The 27,301-nt window shown below is 46.1% G+C and overlaps 1 protein-coding gene across 3 annotated transcripts in view; it reads right to left on the bottom strand.

Annotated features, from left to right (window-relative positions):
• smoc1 (SPARC related modular calcium binding 1) overlaps nt 1–27,301 on the bottom strand; it is a 195,062-nt gene that overhangs the window by 155,575 nt on the left and 12,186 nt on the right. For all 3 annotated transcript variants that reach the window (XM_055640814.1, XM_055640812.1, XM_055640813.1), the window contains exons 2-3: nt 7,662–7,833; nt 847–962 (exon numbers count right to left, since the gene is read on the bottom strand). In XM_055640814.1, the coding sequence (XP_055496789.1) occupies nt 847–962; nt 7,662–7,833 (288 nt within the window). The remainder of the gene's footprint in view (nt 1–846; nt 963–7,661; nt 7,834–27,301) is intronic.

The raw sequence follows: 27,301 nt of genomic DNA, 5'->3' as shown, positions 1-27,301 counted from the left end.
TTTTCTCATCTCGGTCCTAAAAGATTTCCACCTTATCCTTAAACTGTGACCCCTTGTTCTGGACTTCCCCAACGTCGGGAACAATCTTCCTGCATCTAGCCTGTCCAACCCCTTAAGAATTTTGTAAGTTTCTATAAGATCTCCCCTCAATCTTCTAAATTCTAGCGAGTACAAGCCGAGTCTATCCAGTCTTTCTTCATATGAAAGTCCTGACATCCCAGGAATCAGTCTGGTGAACCTTCTCTGTACTCCCTCTATGGCAAGAATGTCCTTCCTCAGATTAGGTATTTATCGGTTGCTGTGATAAAACATCACAGAGCTCAGTCCACGAGATAAAATTGGTCTATTAGTTCAGTAATATTTATTGTCACCAAGTTACAAGTTACAATGAAAAGCTTTTTGTTGCGCGCTATCCAGTTAGTGGTAAGGCTATACATGATTACAACCGAGCTGTCCACAGCGTACAGATGCAGGGTAAAGGGACAAACATATAGTGCAAGATAGAGTCCAGTAAAGTCCGATTAAAGATAGTCCAAAGTTCTCCAATGAGGTAGATGGTAGCTCAGGACCATTCTCTAGTTGTTGATAAGATGGTTCAGTTGCCTGTTAACAGCTGGGAAGAATCATGAGTCAAGAGTGTTTTATTGTCATATGTCCCGGACGGGACAATGAAATTCTTACTTGCTGCAGCACAACAGAATATGTGAATATGTAAACATTGTACATAGCGGGACTGAATCTGGAGGGATTAACCCTGGTTCTGATGAAACTTCATCGACCCAACACATTTATTCTCATTTCTCTCCTCACAAATTGGACGGTAGCCTCTTCTCTCTGTTACATTACCTGAGCAAATGAGCCGTCCTCGTTACACTCTGGAATAAAGACCGGTTCCTGCGGCTTTTTGGCCTGTTCCTGTGCTTGCTGCGCTCTCTCTGTCCGACACTTGGTCGGGCCGGCCTCTGCAAAATGAGAACAGATCTTATGACTATTGCGTTTACGGAAGACAATTCTAAGTATTATCCTGATTCATCACGATTCATTCAACTCTTCTCTAGTTTTAGTTTAGTTTGGCAGCCCCGCCAACAGTCTGTGTTTTTGTGTCTTTTTGGATTTTTTTTAGTGCATTTGAAAAGTCTGTGTAAATGTTCTTTGGTTTGTTTTATGTGGCGGGAGGGAGAGGGGGGGAGAGGGAAATTTGTTTTTTTCCAATCTCTTACCTCGCTGGAGATGCGATTGTTTTCCGGGTCACATCTCCGGTCGCTCTGCAGCCTACCATCGATAGAGTTTGAGGCCTCCTCGGTCTGACTTTGAGCCCCTCCACGGGGCATGGACAACATCGGAACCGATCCCTTGCCTGGGATCACTCCAACCGCGGCCTGTGGACTTTAGATCGAGGGCTCGCAGTCTCGGGAGAGGCTGAGTCGGGAGCTCCAACATCGCAGAAGGTTCAATATCCCCGACTCAGGGTCCGATCGCCGGAGGGGGAGCTGACATCCCCACCCCCCCCCCCCCCCCCCACGATGCAGAAGCTGATCGCCCCTACGCGGAGGGCCTAAACGCAGCCGGCTACGGGAGTCAAGATCGTCCCGCAAAGGAAGGCTTGAGACCCCTGACCGTGGGAGAACAAAGAAGGGAAGAGATTTAACTTTTTTTTCGCCTTCCATCACAGTGAGGAATGTGGAGGAGTCACTGTAGTGGATGTTTATGTAAAATAAAATTCCTATATTTTGGTATAGAGCCAAAATATACTTGGCTAATAAAGTATTATTGTATTGTATTGTACCGAAGGACAGTGAAAAGCTTTTTTGTTGCATGCTATCCAGTCAGTGGAAAAACTATGCATGATTACAATCAAGCCATCCATATTGTAGATACAGGTTAAAGGGATTAACATTTAGTTCAAGATAAAGTCCATTAAAGTCTGATTAAAGATAGTCCAAGGGTCTCCAATGAGGTAGATGGGAGGTCAGGACTGCTCTCTAGTTGGTGATAGGATAGTTCGGTACCTGATAAGAGCTGGGAAGAAACTGTCCCTGAATCTGGAATCCAATCAGTCCAATGTGGGATGAAACTTTGGTCTCAATCACAGACCGATGGTGAAAACTGCTCCCATAAATTGAGAGAGTGAGAGAAACTTCCATCTACAAACCTTTCAAACAAGTCCAAGTCAGAGCAATTTACCAAATATTCCTGTCAAAAGTGCTCACAGTGCTTGAGTAACTCAGCGAGTCAGGCAGCATCTCTGGAGAACATAGATAGATGGTGTTTCGGAACGGGCCCCTTCTTCAGACGCCAGCACTTTGTGTCCTTCTGTGCAATCGAGTATCTACAATTCCTTGTTTCTACAGGATGCTGAACAGCTTCTGGTTAAATTTTTGAACTTTTTGGCCTGGATCTTGAACCAGTTGGAGTTTGAATATTTCAAGCATTAGTGGCTGCCCAGCTAATTAAATGTTCAAATGCAAAAATATATACTTGTACAACCTCGGGCACATTTTCTCTACCTCTTGGCCTTCGCTGCAAGCATTTGAGCCAACAAAGTGGATAGATTTTTGCGTGCCAATGGCAAGTCAAATACAGACCTGTTGGTGAGAAATTGCTCTAATTGGCAACCTTTCCTGGCTCAAATCCCTACAGAGAATGAATGCGTAATTGCATCAAATACACAACGGGCATCAATTCCTGGGCATCGAACAGTTTTGGCTCATATCCCCAAGGGACTAAATGGCATAGAGGAACAGCACCACACTCTAACCTCTCACAAACTATTCAGAATCCTGCCCCTGCTTTGCAAAGCTCTTTAAAAGAGCAACCTTAATTTTTCTCATGTGAAGGAAATCCAAGCACTCTTCTGCCAATTCCAACTCATCGGCTTCAAGAATCCAATGGTTTATGGGCACAATGGGAAGTGGCACCGGAATCCAGAGTGTGATGATTGATAATGACATTGCCATGATGTTGTTGTGGAAAACAGAGGAGTGCGAAAATGGGATTACTTGATCAAAGAGCAAAACCCTCCAACTCCATTGAGACGACAAACAAATCAAGGTCTGCGTCCACTCCCAGCAGCGGAGATGAAATTGCACTCATTTGGCTACGGGGGACCAGCCACAACTTGCATGTCTGCAACCAGACACCCGATGCAGATATTCTACCCGTGTGGTGTCACTGGAAGCGATTACCAGGCAGACAGACAGAGGAAATGATTCAAGGGCGTGCTCAAAGTTTCTTTGGAAACAGCTACAACCCTACTAATGTCTGGGAATCTCTGGTCCAGGATCACTCAGCATAGAGATGTCATGAGTCAAGATTGTTTTGTGTGCCAGATAGAACAATGAAATTCTTACTTGCAGCAGCATAACAGAATATGTAAACATAGTACACTGTAAACAATATAATAAACATGAAAAAAGTTCTATACATATATATACACACACACACACGTATATACACAGATAACTTTTTTCTTGTTTATTACATTGTTTAATTCATACATACACACGCACAAGCACACAAAAAACAAACAACAATAGTGCAATAATAACAATAATAGACTATACAGTTCAGAGTTTATTTGAGGTTGTAGTGTTTAATAGACTGATGGCTGTAGGGAAGAAGCTGTTCCTGAACCTGGATGTTTCAGTTTTCAGGCTCCTGTACCTCCTTTCCGATGACAGGGGTGAACTGAGTGTGTGGCCAGGGTGGTGTGGGTCCCCGATGATGCTGGGTGGCTCAGGGTAGTGTTCATAATCGACTCCACGCATTGCGAAGCGCATGGGAAATCCTGTGCGGGCAGCAGGAGGAGCAGAACTCCTCACAAACTACTCGGCCATCCCATCAGCCACCATGAAAAGCCGTGCGGTTCCCCATGGAAAGATCAGCCAACAAAACCAGAGAGGTGTAAGCCATCTTAGATCCTGAGGGACTGCCAAAGTAGGCAGTAACACAAGTGGGAAAGGGGCTGCAGCGTAGAAGATTGAAAGCTGTAGCCATTTTACACACAATGGGATTTTACACGGGTCAGTATCAGCTATTTTGATTTTCTCATTTTTAATAATAAATGACCTTTACATGCTGATGAAGTAGAATTCCAATGTCTGCAAATGATGAAAATCAGAAAACAAGAGAGTAAATTGCAAGTATGGCAATCATTGTTTTTGTGGGGGGACATAGATTGGTGAAAGGGACACATGCAGATTCAGTTTAACTTTGGATCAATGTTCTTTGGGGGGAAAACAAACAACAGTGTAGCATTCAAGGATCATGCAAGTAATTCAAGTTTAAGTAGCATGCAAAACCAGTGGGATATGAAGGCAAGGCAAGTCAAGAACGTGGAAAAAACAAAATTATTTGGGATATATTTGGTATTTGACTGTTTTACTGTTTTAATGTTCTTTTTACAAACCATGTTCTCGGGGTATCTAAATCTAAATTTTATTAGTTATTTAAGTTATGACATCGGATGGAAGCTGCATACCCAAATCTCATTGCACTTATGTGCAATGACAATAAAATATCATTGACAATAAAATATATTATTATTATTATTGTTGTAATGTGGGACGCTGGCACAATGTACATGTAGACATCTGTTTATTGCTGCCAATGATATACAACTACAATTGTGGGCCATTTGCTTTAGGATATCAAGGGCTTGGAGAGGGAACAAAGGAAAATTATCAGGATTTTATCCAACGTCTAGATTGGAGTTAGTCTATTTGGCCGTCGGATGAAGGTGAGATTGATATCAGATCCAAGAAAGTTAAGGGGGAGTGTTCAAAAAGCTTCAAGAAGATTTGAGAGAGCAGTAGGTAAAATTAATTCTTGGTTAGAATGGGTGTCAAGGGTTATGGGGTGAAGGTAGGAAAATGGGATTAGGAGGCAGAGATCAGCCATGATTGACTGGCGGAGTAGACTCGATGGGCCAAATGGCCTAATTCTACTCCTGTAACTTGTGAATTCCTCTGAAGTGCAGGTTTGTAACCAGAGGTTTGAAATAGCTGGGTGGGATGTTAGGAAAAGATTTCTTTAAAATCTGGAGGTCTCACCTGATAGGTGAATTGACCAATTCAGTACAAACTTGTATAAAGCAATTAGTTACGTACTTTAGGCTTAAAATGCAGAATTACAAGGTGGTGCAAAGGGCCAAATTCACCAAGAGTAGGGAAATCAAGAACCAGAGGACAAAGGTTTAAGGAGAGAGGGGAAAGATTTAATAGGAATCCAAGGAGCAATTGGTTCACACAGAGGGAACAAGGTATAGGGAAGGAGGTAGTTAAGGCAGAAACCTAAAAAAACATTTGGACAGGTACATGGATGGGAAAGGTTTAGAGGAATATTGGCCAAATGCAGTGTAGATGGGGCACCTTGGTCGGCACGGCCAAGCTGGGCTGAAGGGCCCGTTTCTATGCTGTATGACCTCATGACTCTATGTGTGCCAAAAGGTTCCACCGCATAGAAATTCATCAACTCTATTTCGAGAGCATTAAATAATCATTGTGTCTTGCCCCCGCGATATTTGACTCCTTGGATTATGATCTTGTATCACGATCATTGGGCAAATGCTCAAGCAGAGCTTTTTACTCCCCCCGCCAATGAAGAACACTGCCATGTATGGGAAGCAATCCGGTCGTGATGGTTGTTGTCCGAATCTCCAGCAGCTGCCACCAGTTAAACCAAGCAGCAATGAGGGCAGGGTTACAGCCCCTAAATGGACACTCTTCATGACAACGCCATAGTGGCCACCCAGCCAGTATGGAGGGCTGCCATTGGAGGAGGGGAGGGGAGGTGAGGGGAGGAGTGGGGAGGGGACCACAGAAGGATTGGAGCAAGGGCTCACAAGCTGCTGTGTGGAGACACTGGTAGAAGAACGCACACTGGACAACACAGCGCCCTGGAGAGTCACCAGCAGGAAAGTTCCAGATCAGGCCCAACAGCCATGAGGCTCAACGCCAGAAACTAATACCGTGATCTCACTAGACCTGGCAATGTTGAAACCTCCAGCAATTTAAATTTCTCCCTAACGATATAGCCTTCGCCTGCAGCAGTCTAACCCTCTGACACACTAGCACACCCATACATGGAGCTACTAATTTAGGAACATCATCACCACGGTGCAGACTGCTATACATTTTAACCTTGGCTTGAAGAACATGCGGAAATAGGTAACTGTTGAGGGAAAAGCAGTGAGGAAATGGAGTCTCCTCTTGAGGCTGGTGAAGATGGTTCTCCACAGGCCAATGGGGTACTCCAGACCCAGATCAAGGCCAGGGTGGAGGAGGTTGTGAACCTAATGCCAATCATTACCAGATGCCCCCTCTTCACCAACCCATTCTGCTGTGAGGTCTCTGAGCAATCTGCATTAATCTGCAGTCCCACTGGTACAGAATCCCCTCTGAAACCCCATACACTCTACTCCTGGCCTGCTGTTCTACTGATCCCTGCAGGATTTCCTGATGGTGCTCAGGTTTCCTCTTGCCTTTTACTTAGAACTCAATCACACATGTTCAGGAGGAGTGAGCGAGAGAGAGAGAGAGAGATAGCAGAAGATGGAACGGGACCATGAGGAGGAAGGAGAGTATCTGACCTGGACTTTGTCCCACTTCAGATCCTGGCAGAATACGTGGAGGTCTGACTTGACACAAGTGGGCTGCAGTCATACACAATGAAAGGGAAGCTGTTGTGCAGTTTGCTGGAAAGGGAGTCCATGCAGTGGAGCTGCCGGGAAGACTATTGCAAACCACAACATGGAGGCATTGATGAAAGGAGCAGATGCAATGGCACAAACAAATAGATCAAGTTGACCTACAATTTTAGGTTGTGCACACCATACACAAGGAGGGTAGATGTGCTTGGTTATGTGAAGAGACTAAAGAAACTTAGATTGACTGGAAAACATTGGTTTTTAAAAAAGGTGTTCTAAACTTTTGTTGGAGCAGAGAGGGAGAAACTACTTTCAGTTTCCAACTATTTGCAGCACTGGCAGTGGCGAAAGGACACAGACATTAGGTAAAGGAACCAGAGATTAAGAGAATATTCTTACTTTTAAAAACCGCATGGTCCTATCAGGAGTTAACCAAGAGCATTGAAAGCAGATTCAATTGCACCTCCACAGAGGGAATGGGTATGTACTGGAGAAAAACTGCAGTGCCATGGGGAAAGGGTTCAATGGTGTGAATGAGTAACTTATCAAAGATTCACTCCAGGCACTGTGACCTTTTGGGCCAGTATGAGGCTGTAATGCTATATATAACATGGCCACAAATTCAATGTAATTTAGATATCCCAATGTCAATGCAGATGTCTCAATACCACTCAGATGTCCTAATGTCAAATGATCTCCGTGTGTAGGAAGGAACTGCAGATGCTGGTTCAAACCAAAGATAAACGCAAAGTGCTGGAGTAACTCAGCGGGACAGGCAGCATCTCTGGAGAGAATGAATGGCTGACGTTTCAGGTTGAGACCCTTTTTCAGACTCCCTTTTCTACCGACGTTGCCAGCAGAACCTTTCATTGAGATCCTCAATTGTTCACTTTACAACAAACACTTGACCTTTTCTCACTCATTCTCAGTATGTGGTCATCGCTGGCAATTACTGACCATCTTTCGCTGCTCCTGGTAATTGGGCAATTATGAGGGGACCAGGAGGGGGACATACCTTTACATCTGCCTCGGTGTGTGATCTCCAGTGTTGAATCCCGGCACTTGGCCCTCAGGTAATCACACCTTGATTCATATGTCCTGCCATCGGAAATGCAGAGAGGCTTCAGCTGGGAGCCAGAACAATGTACATTGCACTCCAGGTCTTGATCACGATCTCCTATTAAAAACTGAGAACAAAAGAATTCTGTACTGCAGTCAAGTAATGCAAGTTGTGACATAAGCCTTACATAAAATGAGCATGCTCATCTCTTGACTCCCCCATCAATGTTGTAATACAGTAGCTCTGGAGGCCAAGAACATCTTGAAATTATATCAGCATGTCTTTCCACAGAGGGCACAATACTTTCCAGCAAAGGATGCCTGAAGGAGTTTTTGGCAATCAACACTGGCCTGCAACTCAAAACTCTCCAAGCACCTTAACGTGGAAGCCGGGAACGATGGTGGATTGTTTATTTTACAGCAAAGCGCGGCGATGTACGCCATTGCCGAGACTGACCGTGCAGACTAGTCGAATTCTTCAATAACTTGGATGACAATTACTTGACAGATAGGTCAAAACAAAATCAGCTTAACAAAGATAGGAATGTTGATACAGCTGCCATCCCACTGCACAAGCAGCCTGTGGTTTGAAGTCAGCGTGCCCAAACCAAGAGACAGCAGTGTCGGGCGCAAGGCCTTTTTATTGGCATCTCATTAGTCGTACCAGAAGATGCAATGAACTTGCTCTCCGACCCCAATTTCTTAAGAACATTGAAACTGAAGAGATTACAGGATTTAAGACACAAGGCCCGCCCATTGCAGCAAAGCGCGCGTGTTCCAAGACAAGTCAAGTCAAGTTTATTTGTCACATACACATACGAGATGAAAATGAAAGTGGCAATGCTCGCGGACTTTTGTGCAAAAGACAAACAACCAAACAAACTATAAACACAATCATAACACACATATTCTTTTATATAATAAATAATGGAAGGAAAAACGTTCAGTAGAGTTAGTCCCTGGTGAGATAGGCGTTTACAGTCCGAATGGCCTCTGGGAAGAAACTCCTTCTCAACCTCTCCATTCTCACCGCATGGCAACGGAGGCGTTTGCCTGACCGTAGCAGCTGGAACAGTCCGTAGCAGGGGTGGAAGAGGTCTCTCATGATATTGTTGGCGCTGGAGTTGCACCTCCTGATGTATAGTTCCTGCAGGGGGGCAAGTGAAGTTCCCATAGTGCGTTCGGCCGAACGCACTACTCTCTGCAGAGCTTTCTTGTCCTTGGCAGAGCAATTCCCAAACCAGATGGTAATGTTCCTGGACAAGATGCTTTCCACCGCCGCTGCGTAGAAGCACTGGAGGATCCTCGGAGACACTCCGAATTTCCTCAATTGCCTGAAGTGGTAAAGGCGCTGCCTTGTCTTACTCACGAGTGCTGAGGCGTGTGATGCCCATGTCATATCCTCGGAGATGTGGACTCCCAGATATTTAAAACAGTTCACCCTATCCACAGGATCCCCATTTATCCTCAATGGAGTGTACGTCCTCGGATGATGTGCCCTCCTAAAGCCCATGATCAGCTCCCTCAGAATAAAAGGCAAAGTAAGTCTTGCCTTCCTCGCGGACTGATGCATCAGGGTGTGAAGGTGTACAAGAGCAGCCAAATCTGGGAGAGAGCCATAATTTACCAACTTTCCACTATTTAAAACCATACTGGCTTTTATTCTGTGTAGGAAAGAACTTCAGTTGCTGGTTTATACCTAAGGTAGACACGGAGTGCTGGAGTAACTCAGCGGGTCAGGCCGTATCTTTGGAGAAAAAGAATGGATGACATTTTGGGTCGGGTCAAGTGCGAAGGGGTGTTCCGACCCAAAACGTCACTCATTCGTTTTCTCCAGAGATGCTTCCTGACCCGCTGACTTAGTCCAGCACTTTGTATCTATCTTCTAGATTTTATTCTTCCAGCCCTGATGAATAATCTCATGGTTTGCCACATTATATGACACCTGCCCAGTCCTTTAATTGAACCATATCTCTCTGTAGATCCTGCACCAGCATGGGTGAATTGGGCTCAAGGGCCTGTATCTGTGCTGTTTGACTCAATGACTCACAGCTCCCACTCAGCTTTATATTCTCAACAAATGTGGAGACATCGCACGTGGTCATTTAATCAATCACAAGTGACCGAGACTCATCCTTATGAAATCCTTCCAGTAATAAAAGCTAAAATGCTGGAAGAAAAGCCTCAGCGAGTCAGTCAGCAAATGCGGAGAGAAAAGAGAGGATTTGGATCTGTAAACTTTTATTAGTCAACATTTTGAATCTGTAACCCAGCTAGTAACTGTATATCCGTCAATGGGAGTATTTCTAATCAGTTTTCGTTAACCAGTCTTTCAACTTGGGAACACATTGTCTCCAACCCTGGGAAAAGAGATCAATAGACATTAAAACGTTCAGACATCTAAGGGATATGCAGTTTGGGTGTTGAAGAGATTCAGAATATTGACTGGGCATGAGTTATAAGAAGGGACTTTTTCCTTGGACCATGGGAGGTTGAGGGGAGACTTTGTTGAGGTGCACAAGAGCATGAGGGACATAGATAAAAATTAATTCTCACAGTCCCTTTCCCCAGGGTGGAGGATTTTAAGACTAGAGGCCATGGGCTTATACCGAGCCATCTCCCGAGAGGGGAGAGATTTAAGAAAGACTTCAGGAGGCAACAGTTTCACTCAGAGAGCAGTCCTCATCTGGAAATGAGCTATCAGATGAAGCTTTAGAAGCGGGTACTATTAAAAGACAATTGGACAGATACAAGAATAGGATTTGAAGGGTTGCTGGCCAAATGGAGGCAAATGGGACCAGCCCTGTATGTCAACATGGGTGACATAGGCAAGGAGGGATGAAGGGCCCGTTTCCATGCTATAAAAGCTCTATAGAGTGTTATGACTATGACTCTAGTGCAGGAAGTGGTACTAGGCCAAAACATTAGCCATGATCATATTGAGCGGGCACAAGACACGAATCGCACATTCCTGTTTCTATTTCTTACAGTCTAATGAAGCCTTAATTTGTGCAACCAGTTCTCATACAGCCACTTTTACAATGTCTCTTCAAAATTCCAGTTATTTGAAATCTGCTGGTTTCCCCTTATCGACCCTTATCGACTGTGCTGGTGGAAATCTATACAAAATAAAATGCCCAACTGGAGGGATGATGAAACAGAACTCAATACCACCAATCTAAGAAGACAAAACTAAAGAATTGACCCGAATTGCATCCCTGTCACTGCCGGTATCCCCAGGGGGCTAAACATTAAGAGGGGGTGGAATCAGAGTCGGCTGTATTAGCATTTGTGAGCAGTTTCTGAGTAAAAGCACAAACATTTAAATCAGGTGCACTCTTCCCCAAAAGTTAGTGACACATCTGGTAGAGCTGTGTAGGAAAGGAACTGCAGATGCTTGTTTCAACCGATGATAGACACAAAATGCTGGAGTAACTCAGCGGGACAGGCAGCGTCTCTGGAGATAAGGAATGGGTGACGTTTCGGATCGAGACCACAGCTCGGGTTTGATCCTGACCTTGGGTGCTGTCGGTGTGTATCTGAGACAACTCAAATGGTACCGGAACTGTCCTCCTCGGCTGCCGAGGGACCGAGGCACCGGCCGCCAAGTCTGCCGCAGAAGTCGGCGATGGGAACGGATATGCCGGCTCCAGCTGAGACAGAGTTCCAGACCCCCGGCTGCAAGGGGCAAATATGACATGCCAGTCAGCTGCCCAGATTGGCCACCTTGGCACCAACATATTCAGGTGGGGGGTGGGGGGGATTTCAAGGTGGCTCTCATATTCTGTCCGGAGTAAAGGAGATGCGGGACCACCAGTGGCCGGAAAATCAGTGGCACACTTGTAAGTAGAACAACAATAGTAGTGCAAAACTGATTAGTGGTTCAGTGCTGAGATAGGGTTGCGGTTAGGGATATGCAGGGCGATTCAAGAAGCTGGTGATTACTGATGGGAAGAAGTTGTTCCTGAGCCTGGAGGTAATGATTCTCAGGTTCCCGTACCTTCTTCCCGATGACAACAGCGAGAAGAGAATGGGGCCAGGATGGTGTGGGTTTTTGTTGGTGGTAGCTGCCTTCTTAAGGCAACACTTCCTGTAGATCCCTTCAATGAAGGGGAGGCCAGTATGCATGAAGGACTGGGCATGACCACCACTTTCTCCAACCTCTCGAACCAAGCCATGATTTACTCATAGAGATTATAGAGACTTTGTAGATACAGCACAGTACCAGGCCCTTGGGCCCACACCGACCAGTGATCCCCATACACTAACAATATCTTGCACACTTGGGACAATTTTAATATTTTACTGAAGCCAATTAACCTACAAACCTGTATATCTTTGAAGTTGGGAGGAAATTGGGAGCCCGGAGAAAATCCACGCGGTCACAGGGAGAATGTACCTACTCCGTACAGACAGCCCCTGTAGTCAGGATCGAACCTGGGTCTCTGGAGATGTGTGGCAACAACTCTAGCACTGCGTCACTGTGTTGCCCAATGATGCAACCAGTCAGTATGAGCTGCACCTGTAGAAGTTTGATCAAGTATTCAGCGACATGCTCATAGGGAATGGAGACATTGCTGAGCTTTATATGTGACTGCATCAATGGGCTGGGCTCAGGACATATCAACAGAAATGTGAATCCTCAGGAACATGAAGCTGTTGACTCTCTCCACCGTTGTCCTGCCGATGAAGACAGGTTCATGGTCCCTCAACCTTTCCCTGAAGTCAACAATTAGCTACTTTCTCTTCACATCCATCCTGCTGTGTCACAGACCACAAGGTTATCAACCCGAAACATTAACTAAAAATCAACATACCGCAGATGTCGGAAATCTAATATTAAACCCGAAAATGTTGGAAACACTCAAACTACAGAAGCACGTTGAAAAACGGAATAGAATTTAAGAGCTGAAATGTGAACTCTGCTTCTCTTTCCATAGATGCTGCCTAACCTGCTGAGTATTTCCACCATTTTAAGGTTACATTTCTAATGGAGATTTTCCTCATTTTAATCTCTCTCTCCCTCTCCCTTAATTTACTATCCATTTGAATAAGGAGACCACTTCAAACCTGAAAGACACAAAAAGCTGGTGTAATTCTGAGGAATAGGCAGCATCTCTGGAAAGACTTCTTAGACCCAAAACATCACCCATTCCTTCTCTCCAGAGATGCTGCCTGTCCCGCTGAGCTACTCCAGCTTTTTGTGACTTCATTCAGTTCAAACCAGCATCTGCAGTTCCATCTTACACACTTCAAACCTGAACTCTAGTAGCAATGGATCGAGCAAAACATTACATTAATTTTTTCTTGCTTTAATATTCTAATCATGCATTTATTATTTAACGTTGAAATCCCTAAAGGGCACGTCCCACTTGGGTGACATAGTAGGCGATAGCCTAAAAAGAGGTTGTCACGTCGTGGTCGGGTCGTGATGCGGCGTGACGCTCAGTAATGCCCGGTGTCTCCCTGCCGCCCCAGGATTTTGGAACGTCCAAAATCCTTGCACAATATCTGCATGTCTTATCATATCGTGCGCCCTTTCGCAATATGACGTACGGGTGACGCACGATCATTGCCTATGCTCATTTATTTTGCATCACCGTGCATCACCATGCATCACCCATATGCCGTCGTGCGCCATGATGCATCAAGATGCGTCGCGGCGAGTCCACTTTTATAGGGAAGCTGGATAATCAAATGGCATCATACTTCCCAGATGACGCAACCTGTCGTATCTTGCCGTATCATGTCACGGGTGGACGTACATTGAGGCTGCTTGACGGCTGTGACATCACAGATGCTGCCGCATGCTGTCCAATGGTGACGCGCACCCTGTCCCATGGTGACGCAGAGCGACATACCCTGACGCTGCTGTGTCGCATCCTGTCGTACTACTTGACGGTTTTCAGGCGACATCGGGCGTCAGTCACTGACAGCCATCGTCGCCCATAAATTCACAAAATGGGATAGGCCCTTTACTTACTGAAAGCTCCAAAATGCTGAAACTATTTGTTTGCGCCATCAGTAGATTCCACTTGGAATCCAAATCCCACTTCAATTGTGGAAGATGCAAAACAAGAGAAAAAAGACAAACTACGTTATTTCCCCCTAATCTTGTTTAATGTTTAAAACTTCTATTTTATATTACTTTAAAAAGTTAACATAGTTTACTTAATTTAGAACAACTATTAAATCTCATTGAATGGCAAAGATATATATATACATATATTTACAAGCATTCATAATCATTTTTAACAGACAGCCAAGCTGGAGGTTCAGCTTTGCCAGCTTTCAAATTATCAGGCATGTTTTGGATCCAGATCTTCCTCAGTCTACACTGCTCCCCATCAAATTACTTTACAAACTTAAAGCACACGGCATTGGGGGTTCAGTATTGATGTGGATAGAGAACTGGCTGGCAAACAGGAAGCAAAGAATAGGAGTAAACGGGTCCTTTTCACAATGGCAGGCAGTGATTAGTGGGGTACCGCAAGGCTCAATGCTGGGACCCCAGCTATTTACAACATATATTAATGATCTGGATGAGGGAATTGAAGGCAATATCTCCAAGTTTGCGGATGACACTAAGCTGGGGGGCAGTGTTAGTTGTGAGGAGGACGTTAGGAGACTGCAAGGTGACTTGGATAGGCTGGGTGAGTGGGCAAATGTTTGGCAGATGCAGTATAATGTGGATAAATGTGAGGTTATCTATTTTGGTGGCAAAAACAGGAAAGCAGACTATTATCTAAATGGTGGCCGACTAGGAAAAGGGGAGATGCAGCGAGACCTGGGTGTCATGGTACACCAGTCATTGAAAGTAGGCATGCAGGTGCAGCAGGCAGTGAAGAAAGCGAATGGTATGTTAGCTTTCATAGCAAAAGGATTTGAGTATAGGAGCAGGGAGGTTCTACTGCAGTTGTACAGGGTCTTGGTGAGACCACACCTGGAGTATTGCGTACAGTTTTGGTCTCCAAATCTGAGGAAGGACATTATTGCCATAGAGGGAGTGCAGAGAAGGTTCACCAGACCGATTCCTGGGATGTCAGGACTGTCTTATGAAGAAAGACTGGATAGACTTGGTTTATACTCTCTAGAATTTAGGAGATTGAGAGGGGATCTTATAGAAATTTACAAAATTCTTAAGGGGTTGGACAGGCTAGATGCAGGAAGATTGCTCCCGATGTTGGGGAAGTCCAGGACAAGGGGTCACAGCTTGAGGATAAGGGGAAATCCTTTAAAACCGAGATGAGAAGAACTTTTTTCACACAGAGAGTGGTGAATCTCTGGAACTCTCTGCCGCAGAGGGTAGTCGAGGCCAGTTCATTGGCTCTATTTAAGAGGGTGTTAGATGTGGCCCTTGTGGCTAAGGGGATCAGAGGGTATGGAGAGAAGGCAGGTACGGGATACTGAGTTTGGATCATCAGCCATGATCATTTTGAATGGCGGTGCAGGCTCGAAGGCCCGAATGGCCTACTCCTGCACCTAATTTCTATGTTTCTATGTTTCTAAATGCGAGATAGGCCTGCAAGGTTAGTCCACCACTGGATATTTCCACTGGTGGGAGAGTCTAGGACTAGAGGTCATAGCCTCAGAATTAAAGGACGTTCCGTTAGGAAGGAGATGAGGACGAAAGTTCTTTAGTCAGAGGGTGGTGAATCTGTGGAATTCTTTGCCACAGAAGGATGTGGAGACCAAGCCAATGGATATTTTTAAGGCAGAGGAGAATAGTTTCTTAATTAATACAGGTGTCAGCGGATATGGGGAGAAGGCAGGATAATGGGGTTAGGAGAGAGAGAGAGAGAGAGAGAGAGAGAGAGAGAGAGATAGATCGGTCATGATTGAATGGTGGAGTAGACTTGATGGACCAAATGCCCTAATTATGCTCACATCACTTATGACATAGGGGGTGTGGAGATGGTAACCAATGGTGACACCGCCCATCACGTATCAAATCAATAAGACCTAGCCACCTATCACTGCAGCAAAACTAACAGACAACCAGAAGCTTCTCATAAAAACTGATGCCAACATAAACTTCAGTGGCCAAACAAAACTCATACAGATTACCTCAAGCATAATATGAACAAATCATGCAAGAACTAGGAGCAATAGGAGGCCATTCTCACCAACTTGCTTGCTCACCCATTCAATAAGGACATGGCTGATCTGGTTATAATGTCTGCTTTGCATCCATGTTTACCCATATTTACCTTTCACTCCACACCTTCACTTCAAGAATCTATCCTTTCTTTAAAAACCATTAAAAGACTGCTGCTCTACCACACTGAAGTAGAAAGTTTAAAAACTTATGGCCCTCTGCGAGAAAAGATTTCACCTCATCTCCATCTTATATGGGCAACAGCTATTTTTTTTAAAAGGCAGTCACAAAAAGCTAGAGTAACTCAGCGGGACAGGCAGCATCTCTGGAGAGAAGGAATTGGTGACGATTCAGGACGAGATTCTTCTTCAGTACCACTGAGTTACTCCAGCTTTTTGTGTCTATCTTTGGTTTAAACCAGCATCTGCAGTTCCTTCCTACACATTTCAAAAGGCAGTGTCAGGTTCTAGATTCTCCCATCAGAGGAAACATCTTCTCCTCAACCACCTTGCCATGTCCCTCAGGATCATATTTGTTTCAATGACCGCAAAAATGTTTCAATGGGTGAGATGGAGTAGAGGCACAAAAGGTTTTCAACTTTCAGATGTTATTTATGTTATACACAGGAAGTGGTTAACTCTAGCAGATATTGATGTCAACGTATTGCAGCAGATCGATACAGGAGAATATTTGATCCAAGTGGTACTTATCTTCACCTGTCACTGGCTGAAGCAGCTTGTAATAGCTTCATCGATGTTAAAATGTGTCATGAAAAATCTCATACTCTTACCATTAAATGTTACTGTGTTCGATCGGCAATGGCTCAGATCAAGTGTTTACGAGTAAATCACCTGCTATATTATTTTCTTCCACGCTTTGTGAACCTACTGACTGTATAACCTCCATTAAAGAAGGTTGCTGCTATTTACTCATTCTATCATACGTCTCCACATAAGCTCAAAATGTTCGACAAAGTCTTAACTACATCTCATTCATTAAATAATACTAGACAGTAAGTTGGGCTGCATGCTTCTTGATTATGCAATTGTATTTCTTGGTTCTTTGAAGGTGATGGAATGTGTACAAACAACTTGCATGGATTCTTAGTTCACTTCTGCTGCCTAATCAGTCTTCACCGTTCCCCATGCATCTGCAGACTGCTCGCCGTTCTACATATACCTCTCCTCCAAGCCATTGCAACAGGAATGGACCAGTTCTTCCAATGCGTGTTTGTGTACAAATTTCACAAGGGTTACCATCACATTCAACTGTGTCTCGTGCAGAGTTGGAGGAAGGAAAATTGATTGAAAACAAAAGCCATTGAACTTGATCAGTTTTCCCCAGGAGAGCTTTTATTCACTTATTCAAAGAATGGGGACTCGCTAGCAATGCAATCATTAGTTGTCCAACAGTTGAAGACACAAAGTGCTGGAGTAACATGGCGGGTCAGGCAGCATCTCTGGCCAACATTGGCCAGAGACGTCTTGGGTTGAGACCCTTCTTCAGACAGATTGTGGTGGGAGAGAAGAAAGCTGGAAGAGGAGAGAGGCAGAACAAAGTGTGGCAGGTGAGGACAGAGGCGAGAGTTGATAGGTAGATGGTTGGGACAAAGGCCAGATATGAAAGCAGAAGATGTGAGACAGGAATGAAGAGTTGAAAATTGTGAAGCCAGAGGGAGCAATGTAGCAGGAGGGGGGGCTGGGGAGAAATAGGTGGGAGTCTAAGTGGGACACAGGGGATGGTGGGGGGGGGGGGGGGGGGGGGGGGGGGGGGGGGGGGTAGAGAAAGGGGAGATGCGAGGGAGAAAGAGGAGGGTGTGGGAGGCGGGGGTGTTTAGAGGTTACCTAAAATTGGAGAATTCAATGTTCACAGGGCTGGATTTAGATGAAGAGAGGCCCTAGACTATTCCACTTGTGAGGCCCCTCCCAATCCCCCACCCCCACGATGAGAGGAAAATGGAGGGCAAGGAAAATTTCGTGAAGCTCAAAGACCCTTGCGACCGGGGTCCAGGGCCCGCTTAAGGGCCCTAGAAGCTCTGGGGTTTTAGATGTTCTCTGGTGAATTCTGAGCCTTATTTTGGAGCATTTTTGCACCAAATTTATGGCTAATATTTCAGAAATAATTTTGGTTAAGTCAAGAGTAATGAGTGGTTGGAATGGGATGATTGGAGTCATTGTTGTATACATTTTTTTTAAATCAAGAATTGAAGCTGTCCTTGTTTTAATAATCGAGTTGTACTGTAAAATGTTATGTAAAATGTTCTGAAGGAGCATGTAAACACTGCAAATAATATACTGTTAATTTTTGCAGTAAATAAAACCTTTTTTTAGAAAATGTTTTGTGTGTTGATTTGATTGCCTGTTACTGTTCGACTGTGTTAGTGTGTGCACATTAAAAATATGATGCAAAATGAAAGTCGCAAACTATGGAATACATATTTTTCAGTATTGTTATCAAGGAGATGAAAGCAGTTCCAATTGTTTGATATTATTCATATGGAGGAGAAAATATAATTGCTCTAATACCTACCTTAATTTTGCAATCTCACTAAAGATAATCCCCCTTTCCCTCTCCCCCTCCTCCCCCCCTCCCTCCCCCCCCTCCCCCCCCCCCCCCTCCCCCTCTCTCTCCCCCCCTCTCTAACCCTCCCTCTCCCCCCCCCTCTCCAACCTCCCCCCCCCCCTCTCTCTCACCCCCCCTCTCTCTCTCAACACCCTCCCTCCCTCCCGCCCCTCCGACTCCATGCCGCACCACCACACATCCCCACCCCCTCCCACGCTGTGAGGCTCTGGAACTCTTACCTGGAGTAGACACCTTGGATCTTTGGTAGACACGAGGCATCGAGGTGATTGTGCGGAGTGCAAATGGAGATCTGAACCCACCCGGGTTCACTGCGCACGCGCGGAGAGACAGCGTAATTTTGCGTCGCTACCGCGTCACCGGCTTCCCCCAACTGCGCAGGCGTGAATGGTCACAATGTTTTTTCCTAAAACTTCCAGCGGACCAGAAACAGAATTTCAGGTAATTTCTGTCAAAGTGGAAACGCTGATAGTGCTCCAATTTGTTTTTCTCTGGATTTATTTCACTCTGGTGAAAAAAACACCTTGGCCGGAGGCCCCCTAGATTTTGAGGCCCTAGGCTACCTTCTGCCTCAGAAGCCCATAGGTAAATACGGCCCAGCCGAGGCCCTAAGCTTGTGAAGCTTATATGTAAATCCAGCCCTGAATGTTCATACCGTTGGGTTGTAAGCTACCCAAATGGAATACGAGGTACTGTTCCTCTAACCCTGACTGCCTGGGAAGAGAGGAGATAAGACTCAGTCTCATTGGGATGGACTGGGAGGGAAGACCAGGCATCACACAAGGGCTAGATGGAATAAAGAATAGCTTTCCTCGTATGTGAAAGGTCCGTTGTTTATTTTTGAGAACATCAGAATGGGGATTTGACACAAACAAACAACACAGGATGAATGGAGTCAAATGTGTGCACCTTTCCTCAGCTGGGAAACAACTCTGCCTGATAAATAATACTGTGGATGAACGTTCCCCTCGAGGTCTAAGAAGGTTTTTGCTGTGAGTAATGGAATGGCAACCCGTTCAAACCAATAAATCGCTTTAAAATCCTAATTGGGGCTGGAAGCCAGTAGGATTCAGAGTAGAGTTCAATTAGAAAAGATAAGATGGTTTGGTTCCCAATCGCTATCTACTTTCCCTCGTCGGCTGGTGGGCTCCTGTAGATGGCGTGTGACAATAGAACCTGTCCATTCTCCGAGGGTCTGAGCCTGTACACGAAAAAATGGTCACTTACGTAACATTCTTGCAGACTACATACTCAGCAGGAAGTGCAGCAAAATGCGGAAGTCTGTTTTTAAGAGGTTTTTGAAGTCTTCAGTTAATTGTGAACCATGGTTTTCCTATTGTGAGCAGTTTTGAGCCCCATATCTGAGGAAGGGTGAGCTGGCTTTGGAGAGGTTGTTTACAATAATGATCCCAGGGCTGATAGTATGGAGATCATATGGAGGGGGGGAGGGGGGGAGGGGAGAGAGGATCGGGGGAAACTTTTTTTTTTCAAGTTCTTACCTTGCCGGAGATGTGATTACATTTCGGGTCACATTCTCCGTGCGCTCTGCGGCCTTCCATCGATGGAGCTGGAGGCCTCCTCGGACTGACTTTGAGCCCTATCGCGGGGTGCAGACTTAACATCGGAGCTGTTCCCCTGCCTGGGATCGCTCCCACCGTGGCCACCGCGGACTTTACCATCAAGCTCGCAGTCGGGAGAGGCTAGTTGGGAAGCTCCAACGTTGCAGAAGGTTCGACCAGCCCCGGTGCGAGTTCCGATCGCCCGGCGTGGGGGAGCTGACATCCCCCGATGCGGGAGCTGATCGCGGGAGCTGATCGCCTCGACGCAGAGGGCTTGAACGCCTCCGGCTACGGTAGTCAAAATCGTCCCGTCAACGGAGGCTTGAGGCCCACGACCAAGGAAGAACTAAGGGAAGGACTTGAACTTTATTTCGCCTTCCATCACAGTGAGGAATGTGTAGGAGTCACTGTGGTGGATGTTCATGTTAAAATGTATTTGAGTGATCTGGTGCTTTTAATCGTATGACTGGCCTGGCCACTGAAATTCCTCATATGTTGCAAAACATACTTGGCGAAGAAAGTGTGATTCTGATTCTGAAAGAGATATCCGATTTATTTACTGCACAAATGTTATGAATAAAATACATTTTTGTAAGAAAAATAAATATAAGCTAGCCCAAGGAAATTTTCACCCTGGTTATGAGGTATAATCAGCCACCAATGCAATCAGTTACCAGGTTTGATCTGTCGTGTTTTAATCCTGTGGTCCTCACCCTGTCACATAAGAAAGGAGTCGTGTTGGGGCTGGCAAGCTTTCCCGCCCATGTTGGCATGGAGCTGCCTCAGTCGCCTCTGTGTGCGGGCTTTGCGTGCTTGTGGCACTGACCTCTCCTGCGGACTCCATGCCAACTGTGGTGCCAGCACTCAACTAGAGCACGCACAAGTCTTTCTTGTGTCCCGAGACTGACCCCAAATATCCTCCTGCCCGACAGTGCCAGGAACAAAATGCCAGCTTCATTGTGAAATGGGGGGCGGGGGGGGGGGGGGGGGGGGGGGGGGGGAGGAGGGGAGAGATGGGGGGGATGGGGAGGGATGGGGAGGGAGGGGATGGATGGGGGGGGGGGGGGGGGGGGGCACCAGACCAGACCTGATTATATCGAGCCGTTCCATAAGAAGACACCTGCAGTGCACAGAAAGATTTAGTAAAGATCGCAAGACTGGCATAGAAACTGTGGCCAAGTGCTACAACCAAGCTGCAATCTTCCTGTTACAATGCCGTGAAGAGTGAAGCAGCAAAGAGATTTGGCTAATTTCTCTGTATTATATGTCCTCTAATCTCCTCAAACAAACTAAGGTGGCCAAACTGAATACATGGTCTGGCACAAGTAAATAGCCGCAGATACTGCAGCAAATAACAATGCTTGAGAACACACAAGCAGCACCTGCATTACTGAGGAACCATAAATCCCCTTGCCTGCACCCCATGACAAAGTGATGCCACACTTCTGCTCAGGCCAATACGAGGATTGGTCTTCCAATTTGTACGGCAAAGACTGCACTAACGTACAAATACCTCCCCAAGATACGCAAGCTGTCAGATAATAGATAGCAGAAATGGAGAGACATCTTAACCTTACACAATAGTGTCCAATGGGTAATAGTGATCAGCAGCAATTTGATGTCTCACACGATTTTTACTTTCAAAGATCCGCCAATTCACTACCATTCTTCTTACGCTAATGCACAAACTTATTCACAGCATATAAAGTGAATGCCATCGTCAGGTATCTAGCAGTTCAACAGATTCCTATACAATTTATCTGTGCCACTATTCTTTCATTCTTAAGCATTCATCTGATGGGGTAGTGGCACGGTGGCGCAGCAGTAGAATTGCTGCTTTACAGCGCCAGAGACCCGGGGTTGATCCTGACTGCAGGTGCTGTCCATACAGAGTTTGTACGTTCTCCCTGTGACCATGTGGGTTTTCTCCGGGTGCTCCGGTTTCCTCCCAGACTCCAAAGAAGCACAGGTTTGTAAGTTAATTTGCTTCAGTGAGTTGTAAAATGGTCCCTAATGCATGTAGGTTAAGTGTACGGGGTGGCCGCTGGTTGGTGCGGACTTGCTGGGCCAAAGAGCCTGTTTCTGCACTGTATCGCCGTGTACTTTTTCCAGCCTGTAGAAGCAGCCTTTTATCATCTCCCCAATCCCAATATCGTGAACACCTCAATGATATCATCTCTCATTTCTGCAATATCAGCCAATGTTTCCCAATCACCTTGCTCAGAGGCCAACCCTCTTGCCACAGGGATCAATCTCATGATGTTACACTGGTGTTAAAGTAAGGATTTACTCCCTTTAGCATTTTGGAGACCCAAATTACACCCAGTGTGGTGTCCTGATACCACTGACTCATAATGAACAGTGTCACACAATCTATGAGTTTAGTTTAGAAATACAGCACAGAAACAGCCCTTCAGCCCACCAGGTTATGGCCGACCAGCGATCCCCGCACACTAACACTATCCTACACACATTAGAGACAATTTACAATTATACCAAGAAAACTAATGTCTTTAGAATGTGAGAGGAATCCAGAGATCCCGGAGAAAATTCACACGGGTCACAGGGAGAACATACAAACTCCATACAGACAGCCCCTGTAGTCAGGATTGAACCCGGGTCTTTGAGCACCAAGGAAACCTGGAGTCTGAGCCTAGCGCTAACACATATCTGAAAGAGACAATTTAGACTTTAGAAATGTCTGCAGATAGACACAAAAAGCTGGAGTAACTCAGCAGGACAGTTAGCATCTCTGGAGAAGGAATGGGTGATGTTTTGGGTCGAGACAATTCTTTGGAAATGTCTGCATTCCAACCAAACCACTGGCGTCCAGAGAAAACAATGGAATGGTTGTTTTTGTTGATGCAAACGCCTTCATCTTTCACAAGCAGACTAGTCCACAAGTGGAATAGAATATAAAAACAGGGATACAATGCTGAGGCTTAATATGACACTGGTCGGACTACTGTTGGAATATTGTGAGCATTTTTGGACCCCATATCGTAGAAAGTGTGAGGAAGGCTTTAACCAGGTCAATATCCATCCTTCAATATTTAATGCACATGACCTAGTCATTTGTCTCTCTACTACTAGTGCAACCCAGCTGTCTACCCCATGTGCCAATGTGGCAACTGTGACCAAACTCCAAAGGCATTTCAAAACAAAACATGCATCAAAGCTGTGCCATTCCTACACAGTCACCATCAACCAGATGCAGCCTAACCGAGAGAACATTGTTCTCTACAGATTCAGCAGCACAACCTTGTGTAAGGATCTGCCCCACCCCAGACCAAATCCTCAGGAACTTGTTGCACCTGCAGAATTCTTCTTTCTCACTCATTCCCTTCAAATTTCAACAGGATAGGATGACAAAATCATGAGGAATAGAATGGGTAAACAGACAGAGTCTCTTGCCCAGAGTAGGGGAATCGAGAACCAGAGGATAGGTTTAAAATAAGGGGGAAAAGACTTAATAGGAACCCGAGTGGCAACTTTTTTTACACCAAGGGTGGTGGGTGTATGGAATGAGCTGCCTGAGGAGGTTGAGGCAGGTGCTATCGCAAAGTTTAAGAAACATTTTGACAGGTACATGGATAAGACAGGTTTAGAAGGATTTGGTCCAAACGCAGGCAGGTGGGACTAGTGTAGATGGGACATGGTGGTCAGTGTGGGCGAGTTGGGCCGAAGGGTCCGTTTCCACGCTGTATCCCTCTATGATGCTCTGCTTGGTCAGTTCGGTCCACATGCATGCACGGAGAACAACTATACTTTAGTCATTGGGTGGCAGAGTGGGAAACTCTACTCCACCCAGCAACCATCCTAGTCCCTTTCTCAAAGAATGAGCAATCCCACCAGACATCGTTGGGCAGGTTCTGCTTGCGACAAAAAAAAATGGTGGTGCTGCAAGTAGCGAGGATTGTTTCACATTACAGCTGGTGGGTTGGGCAACATGGTTTTTAACCCTGATACTTATGAAGGGATGCATTTTGGAAGATCAAATACAGGTGGAACAAGCACAATGAACGGTATAGCTCTGGGGAGCATTGAGGAACAAAGGGGCCCTGATGTCCCTGAAGGTGGCAGTGCAACTAGATAGCGAAGACATTCAGAATGCTTGGGGGACAGAATATAAGAGCAAGGAAGTTATGCTTTGGCTTTATAATATTTTGGCGAGGTAAATGTGGGATGCTACGCTGTTGCTCTGGAGAAGGGTAGGCTGGGTTAGTTTCAAAAGAGTAGAGAAGCATCACATCATGATCTGTGAACAGCTTCATCCAAGACTGCAGGAAATTGCAGAGTTGTGGATGTAGCCCAGACCATCAAGCAACCCACCTCCCTTCCATTGACTCCATCTACACTTCATGCGGCCTCGGCAAGGTCACCAGCACAATCAAGGAGCAGTCTTACTCCAGTCACTCCCACTTCTCCCCTCTTCCATCATGATGTGCACAAATGTGAAAATGATGACCTCCATATTTAGGGACAGTTCCTTCCCAGCTGTTATCAGGCAACTGTACCATCCCAACGCTAACCACAGCGCAGTCCTGACTTGCCATCTATGCATTGGAGATCTTCAGACTACCTTTAATTGGACTTTACTGGATTAATCTTGCACTAAATGTTATTCCCTTTATCCTGTGTCCATACACTGTGGACTGCTTGATTACAATCATGTACGGTCTTTTTGCTGACTGGATAGCAAGCAGCGTAAAAGCTTTTCACTGTACCTTGGTACACGTGACATATTAAACTAAACTAAATGAAAACTAAAGGCCGAGCGGATAGCTGATGGAGGCATACAACATTATGACCATAGTTTGAGCGGACAGTGGTAATGTTTTTCACGTGGAAAAGGTATTGATAACCAGAGGGTATAGGCTTGAAATAAGGAGGAAGAGGTTTACAGGGGATACAAGGAAGATTTTGTTTCAACTCAGAAGGTGGCTGAAGGCACCTGGAGAAAACCCACAAGGTCACAGGGAGAATGTACAAGCTCCGTACAGACAGCACCTGTAGTGACGATGGAACCTGGCTCTCTGGCACTGCAAGGCAGTGACTCTACCGCTGCGCCACCGTGCCACCCCAATATTCAGACTGGTTTACAAGAAAGTCATCCGTATTAATTGCACTCTCAACATAAATAATTGCCAATGGTCTCTTCAGTTTCTTTAGTTACATTTATCTTTCGATTTTGGATTGCACAGGTAAAGTCCATTCTGAGCAATCACCAAAGACAATCACTTAGAACAGGACTGGGATCAGATGTCAGCCAGAATATACAAGGTGAGAGGCTCCAATCATGAGTGGAATCAATGTACCATTTAGCATTTGTAACAATCCGGCATCATTCGCTGCCTCTTTTTTTCTGCTTCCAGATTTATTATGTTCATTTCCTGCAAGCTGCCAGAAGGAAATTTGAAGTGCTAATTTGACACAGGGCAGCAATACTGTGTCACAGCTGCTGCCTCACTACTCCAGAGACCCTGGTTCAATCCTGGCCTCCAGTGCAGTCCATGTGGATTTTGTACGCCCTGCGGCCATGTGGGATTCCTCCAGGTGCTTTATGCAGGTTGGGGGGGTTAACTGGCTGCTGGAAATTGCTCCTAATCTATAGGTGAGTGGTAGAAGCTAAAGAGAGTTGATGGGATCGTGAGGAGAAAAGAAAGGGCTTAAATTGAGAAAAGGATAAAGAGGTTCTTGATGGTTGGCAAAAATATGGTGGGCCGAAGGGCCTGTTTCTGTGCTGTATGTCACTATGACAATCCATTGCCAAAATCACAACAAGACCATACCTACATCTTAAGGAAGAGCTTGACAGAGTTGCACTCCACTTCCTATAACGGCAGGAATCAATAGTCTTATCATTATTATCATATAACTAAAATTCTGTCTTATCTTTCGGTTTGCATGTTTTTTTTCTATTTGCTCAAAAACCATACACGACATTGCTACAATTTTTCACCACCTTACTCACCATTCTCCTGTGCTTCAAGTGCAACAAGTTTTGTTCCCATCAATAGTATATTTTAAAAGTTATTAAGGTTTAAAAATCTTTAAAACCACGCATGCGCAGATTGGTCTCCTCTCCTGTCAGTCTCCACAATGCAGATTGTTCTCCTCTCCTGTCAGTCACCACCACAGCCGGGATGGCAATGCCCCTTCCTGCACCATTGCCGCACTGATTGGCCGCGTCCACTGAAAGTCACCAGCGGCGCCCACCTTGCCCGGCAAGGGGAAGATAAAGCTGAAGGAGTGAAGTGAGCATCACTAATGCTCCGACTATCTGGGGCCTGGGCTCTGAGGCTGACGCCAGCAATCTCGAGATCCTGGGGAGGTGAGGAGGGAGAGTGGGGGGGATTGAGGGAGAGGAGAGGGATAGGGAGGGAGAGGAGGGGGAGGAGGGGATAGGGAGGGAGATGAGGGGATAGGGAGGAAGAGGAGGGGGATAGGGAGGGAGATAGGGGATAGGGAGGGGGGATAGGGAGGAAGAGGAGGGGGATAGGGATGGAGATGAGGGGGTAGAGATGGAGAGGAGGGGGTAGGGAGGGAGAGGAGGGGGATAGAGATGGAGAGGAGGGGATAGGGAGGGATAGGAGGGGATAGGGAGGGAGAGGAGGGGGATAGGGAGGGAGAGGAGGGTGATAGGGAAGGGGATAGGGAGGAAGAGGAGGGGATAGGGAAGGGGATAGGGAGGAAGAGGAGGGGGGTAGAGATGGAGAGGAGGGGGGGGTAGGGACGGAGAGGAGGAGGAAGTGTGGCCAGACATGAGATTTCTCCATGGATCCGCTGATTTTGAGGTTTCGCTGCTGCCACGGAGCTTCGCCGCCACCATGGCACCATTTTTGCAAGGCTTTACCATTGTTGATGCCCCACTTCACAGCTTCCGTGGTGCTCAGCCGCGGGCGCCATCGGCCACTTTGTCCGACTCGTGCTTCTACCCACGAGGCCCTGGCCATGGTTCTGCTCGGCGATCCAGGAGGCATCGAGATCGCGGAGGTGAGGCCTCGTGGCAATGGATCCGCGGCGGTGGTGGGGCCTCGCGGCGGCAGTGGTGGAGCCTCTGGGGCCTCGCGGGGCGGTGGGGCCTCGCGGCGGCGGCAGTGGGGCCTTGCGGCGGCGGCAGTGGGGCCTCGCCAAATTAAAAAACCTGTGGGTTCGCGGCAAAATCTATCTCTTCCTCTTTTTTCAGCTTTTTCCCCCGTCTCATGTCTGGTGGGGGAGGAGGGGGAATAGAGGGAGAGGAGTGAGGGAGTGCGGGAGATAGGGAGTGAGGAATAGAGGGAGAGGAGTGAGGGAGTGCGGGAGATAGGCAGTGAGGAATAGAGGGAGAGGGGAGGGTGGAGAGGTGAGGAGGGAGGT

The sequence above is a fragment of the Leucoraja erinacea genome, chromosome 9 (assembly GCF_028641065.1).
Source record: "Leucoraja erinacea ecotype New England chromosome 9, Leri_hhj_1, whole genome shotgun sequence".
In the NCBI taxonomy this organism is placed as follows: domain Eukaryota; kingdom Metazoa; phylum Chordata; class Chondrichthyes; order Rajiformes; family Rajidae; genus Leucoraja; species Leucoraja erinaceus.
The sequence above is the reverse complement of the archived record's forward strand: the minus strand, read 5'-3'. Positions and strand labels throughout refer to the sequence as shown.